Here is a 5,629-nt window from a genome sequence, read left to right on the forward strand (position 1 = left end):
TGTACCGAATCTTTTCTACGACTGTATCATAGTTGTGTGTATCCCTCTCTTCCTCGTAGATTGTGCAATATTGTGTTATCTCATATAGGAGTTTTTTTTTTACTTTTAACGAGTGTCACTTCACGTGATTAATGCTTTTTGCACGCTCTCCGGCCGCGCAGTAGATCCACGATCCTTCCCACTCATATCCGCCATCGCAGACGCTAGTCAGAATATTTGCACATGCATCCCTCTACATTAATATGAATGCAGATAGGGCTCGAAAATGTTTTATGCTCGAGTTTAATAGATTTCGAGTAAAACTATATAATTGGACTTAATTGGATCGTAGTATATAGAATACAATTTAATTAAATGTATTCTCATAAGTCATAACAATCAAAGTTATGTAATAAAATAATCATAACCAAATTCTAAATTGAATAGGTATATTATGATCATATTATATTATATATTGGCTTGAAATGAAGCTGGCTAATCCTTCTTAAAGCCCTCCTAACACCCTGTTTACGAATGTGTGTGTGTACCGATTTACCATAATCGTGTACGATTTCCTTCGATTTCGGTCAACGATAACTGTAACGCGAGATCCGACCGCCAATATCGCGTATGACGGATCACCTATACGTACAACAAAATCTGTACGAACGCGCAATAAATCGCAAAAATCACTGCACCGTGACTGGTCGTAATTAAATTCAAAGCCCGAAGTCACGGCCGTATATTGTAATAATATTATAATAATGCGAGTTAAATGTTTTTTAAATAGTCAATTCTGTACAATTCTATTTTAATATTTTCATTATTGTATTGTCTGACGGTTTGTTCGTACCCACACGCATTGAACAAATGTTCACTGTCAAATACTTATGTTTCGTTTAATAGTAACGGGGAAAAAACCGGTATATCATGTCAGCGTTGACTGAATTGTTAATGATTTTCGTTCATTACATCGTATAATGGGCTTGTAACTAAGTACCCCGAGGTATCATTTTATGTATCACTAATGAACATGGAAACCGAAGGCGTTACTTAATAAATTAATCGACGTATTAGCATCGCATAAAAATTAATGCGCTCAAAAATAAATCCTAATTAAACGAGGTGTGATTTTAATTGAAAGTGGGTGCCAAATATTTTAAACAGTCAAACTTACAACAATGCGTGCATTGTCGATATTTTCCAAAACAAAACGAAATCTCGTTCTGGAAAGCTTAAAAGTCGAACGGTTATCTAATAGTTTTCAAGGCCGTTCGTAACAAACATAAAATTTCATCAGGCTGTTATAGCAGCTATATAATATCTGTAAATTGATATTTTGTCTTGTGGTTATGGACCGCTTCGAAATATATATAACGTAGCCGTTATAATATTATTGACGATAAAAATGATGGCTAATATTAAATAACTACATAACATCGATATTGACCAGGGGGCAACGTTGTTGCATATTATAGCCACACCAGCGCATAACCGGCCCCCTTAGTAACCACACCCAAGCGTTTGGACCAAAAAACCGCCTCGAGGGCTTTAACTGGTGACAAGGTGATAGTTATCTGGAACGGGTAGGGGATAACCATACGCTGATGTGTTTTTTAGCCTCATGACAGAAGTGGGATGTATTATGTATAAAATCTTAAACGCGGGCTTGCACCTAGTGATTGGTGTCCGTCTAACGAACCGCATCGAATCGTGCGCGCAGTGTGTTGGTTTTCGTGTTAGTTTAAATTCGATTTCTTCGTGAGTTTAAGTGTTTATTTTTCAAACGTCCAGAGAATTGCCGCTATGGAATTAAAGGTATGTATAAACAATTTTTAAATAACAGTAGTCTAAAATTTTATTTTCAAAACATAAAATTATTTTTATGAATTCAATTTAAAAAAAAAATACGAAACAATATAATGTACATCAATCGACAAATTAGTACATCTATATTTCTATACACTAATTCATAATATACATGTCTGTAATTAATTACATTTTTTTACACAACAATAATTGTATACTCTTGTGAGATTTAAAATATGTATTATGTATTAATCATATTATCTACATAAATCGATTTCGACGTATTTTAAATTATTTTTTTATAATTAAAAGGTATTAGCGGTTACGTTGTTGTTGGCCGTAAGCTGCAGCTGCCAATACGAAGCAGAAAGTCATCAACACGATGATGGATGCTCTCATCCACCAAAATATGGACCTAGCAAATCTGATTACACCCAGAGTCTAGCATCTTACTCTCCAGCACCTAAACCAGTTTACTTCAAGCCAAGTTATGAAGCAGCAAGCTACTCAGCCCCTAGTTACTCTGCTCCTAGCTACTCGGCTGCCAGCTACTCTGCACCTGCACCTAGCTACTCGGCTGCCAGCTACTCAGCTCAAAGTTACGCAGTTCCTGACCCGAGCTATGCGTCCCCAAGTACCCCAAAATACTCTTCACCGAGCTACACCAACAACTACAAACCAGCAAAGGCTGCATACTCTGCCCCAGCATACTCTGCTCCAGCATACTCTGCCCCATCATACTCTGCCCCATCATACTCTGCCCCATCATACTCTGCCCCATCATATAAGCCAGCAGTGTACACCACACCCAAATACGAAGCTCCCCAATACGTTTCTAGTACCACTGAGTACACACCACATGAATACAAAGCCGATTACAAACCAGCTGCACCATACTCAGTGACCACACCGAAATGTGAAGATGCTGCCCAACACGAGTACACCACTCCGGCTCCATCTTACTCATACTCTCCATCACCAAAGTCATATACCAGCAAACCTGCCTACTCTGCAGCACCTGCAGCATACTCTGCATCCAGCTACTCGACTGCAGCTCCCAGCTACGCTGTACCCAATCCATCTTACTCTTCAGCGTCTTCAAGCTACTCTAAACCTAAATACTCATCATCCAGTTACTCTTCGTCTAGTTACTCGTCGTCCAGCTACTCTACACCCGCCCCAAGCTACGCCGTACCCAGCCAATCTTACTCACCAGCACCAGCCAGCTATTCTCAACCAAAATACTCTGCACCTAGCTACTCCTCATCGAGCTACTCGTCGTCCAGTTACTCCGCACCAGCTGTCAGCTACGCCGTACCAGAACCAAACTACGCTTCGCCATCCGCACCAAAATACTCTCCACCCAGCTACTCCACACCAGCCCCAAGCTACGCCGTTCCTGAACCAGTGTACGCTTCACCAGCCGCACCAAAATACTCTCCACCCAGCTACTCCACACCAGCTCCAAGCTACGCCGTTCCTGAACCAGTGTATGCTTCACCAGCCGCACCAAAATACTCTCCACCCAGCTACTCCACACCAGCCCCAAGCTACGCTGTTCCTGAACCAGTATACGCTTCTCCACCAAAATATACTGCTCCAGCACCCAAATACCAACCATCGAGCTACAACTCGTACTCGAGCAGCAGCTACAAAGCCGCCAAACCCGAATACTCTGCACCAGCACATAAGTCCATAGCTTACTCTACACCATCATCGTACGTCGCAGTGGCCCCCCCAAAATGTGACGAACACGAACAGGAATATGTTACCAAAGCTCCATCATACGACTCCAAACAATCGTACGCACCAGCACCAGCATATTCACCAGCCGCTTATACGTCATCGAAACAATCTTACTCATCTGCCCCAATCGCCGTGTACTCTGCTCCAGCCGCTTCTTACGGCCCAGCCCCCGAATACTCAGCAGCTCCTAGCTACCCATCCCCATCGTACTCCGCTTCCCAGAGCTACCAGTCTGCATCTTACTCTTCTGCCCCGAGCTACTCATCACAGTCGTACGCCCCTGCTCCTGCCCCAGCATATGCCCCAGCAGCTCAGTCATACGCACCTGCCGCTCAATCATATGAGCCAGCAGCTCCATCATACGCTCCAGCAGCCCCATCATACGCTCCAGCAGCCTCTTCATACGCACCAGCCAAGACCTACGCCAGTTATGTAACACCACCAAAAACTGGACCAACCAAGAACGTCGTAAACACTCACTTGGAAAATTACGTAAGCATGAAAAAAAAATAATAATAAGCTAGCTACCAAAACAATGCATTATAAATACTCAATATTTAAATAAGTAAATACATTTTCAAAAGTATTTTTGTATCAATTTCAAAATCGTGATAAAATATTTTACTTGTTATTTATAGATAAAACTAAATATTTTCGGTACATAAAATAAAACGCGGAAATAAATATTTATCACTTAGTATAGGGCAATAATTCATTTTGCACTGTATTGCATTATTGTTTTGAGCTGTATGGCTCTTGCTATGCTAAAATCGCTTTATGCAAATTTACTAGTTCAATATACAAAGACTATGTGTACATATTTCATAAACTAAATACGAATTCCATGACCCAGCGATTTATTGTGTTTTCTATACATATTTCAGGATGAGAACCCAAGATACGCCTACGAATACAGCGTAGACGATTCATACACAGGTGACAAGAAGAGCCAAAAAGAAGAACGTGATGGTGAAGTCGTAAAAGGAGAATACAGCCTTGTCGAGCCCGACGGTTCCATAAGGACTGTTACCTACTACGCCGACTGGGACAACGGATTTTTCGCCAATGTCTCAAAAACTCCAGCAGCTGGAGCTAAATACTAAATTTTAATGTATAATTAATGTATTTTTCAACTCTTTTTTTTTTGTATACGCTGGATGTTACGATATAAATATGCAAAAAACGTAAGTCCCATCATAGCAAAAATCATATAACGTAACTCATCAACGCCATATTATTACCCACAATTCGCGTATATATTTTTAGACCTTAAATTAATATTTTTTATATAGATTGAGATCAGTAAAGTTCATTCAAATCGAAATAAAAAAAAACGATCTCACAACCACATTGAAAAACGTATCGAAATTAAATCTGCGTCGACTTGTTATAATTAAACATCAATATTCTCATATTTTAATTATTTTATTAGTTTGAACTTAAACGAAAAAAAATATCTAAGAATGAAACACGATAAATCAGCAATAATATATTAAACTGTGTACAAATAACTATCGTCACCGATGATTTCACAGCTTATTTTTTTCGAAAGCCCATAATTAAACACGTTAAACCAATAACAATAATTGTCTAATTTTATAATAGAATTACGTTCTTCCTAGTTCTTTACCTAATGCAATTGTATATATTTATACTTTTCGATGTAAAATTTTTATTATTATTATTTTATTATATTTTTTTTATTATTATTATTATTATGATTATTAATCTTCGTGTACAATCTTCATTTAATTTTTATATATTATTATTTTATGTATCATGACGATAGAATAGGTTAATAGTGTTTTTGACTTATATAAATGAAAACTTCGTAGTTACCAATACACAATATGTTGTTTTTATTTTGGCAGTGTCGCCGGTCGATTGGCGGGGCGGAGAAGGGGGGAGGATAGCCTCTAGGGATCTTATCCGCAAGATTTAGGTGACCCGAACGCGTCGTCGTGAGGCGACCGTGGCGGCGCGGTGGCGTCGGTCTTCGAAAAACCGGTCCGAGGCGCCCCCGAGGCTGATATATATATTTCGTTATTTATGTTAATCTCTCCGATGTGGGAGCGAGAGATAATATGTAATACCT

The 5,629-nt window shown here is 39.3% G+C and overlaps 1 protein-coding gene across 1 annotated transcript; it reads left to right on the plus strand.

The window, feature by feature from the left end:
- The first annotated feature begins 1,630 nt into the window (after positions 1 to 1,630).
- On the plus strand, positions 1,631 to 5,383 carry LOC114124024 (DNA-directed RNA polymerase II subunit RPB1-like). The gene is made up of 3 exons (XM_027987182.2): positions 1,631 to 1,797; positions 2,101 to 4,026; positions 4,419 to 5,383. The coding sequence occupies exons 1-3, from the start codon at positions 1,786 to 1,788 to the stop codon at positions 4,635 to 4,637; spliced, it is 2,157 nt and encodes a 718-aa protein (XP_027842983.2). The 5' UTR covers positions 1,631 to 1,785; the 3' UTR covers positions 4,638 to 5,383.
- Positions 5,384 to 5,629: the final 246 nt, after the last annotated feature.

The sequence above is a fragment of the Aphis gossypii genome, chromosome 2, assembly GCF_020184175.1.
Source record: "Aphis gossypii isolate Hap1 chromosome 2, ASM2018417v2, whole genome shotgun sequence".
NCBI classification, from domain to species: Eukaryota; Metazoa; Arthropoda; class Insecta; order Hemiptera; family Aphididae; genus Aphis; species Aphis gossypii.

What these genes read in the sequence shown, in the direction of transcription:
- LOC114124024 (XM_027987182.2), top strand. An exon ending in ACACTCACTTGGAAAATTAC is followed by an intron (nt 4,027 to 4,418) that starts GTAAGCATGAAA and finishes TACATATTTCAG; the next exon opens with GATGAGAACCCAAGATACGC.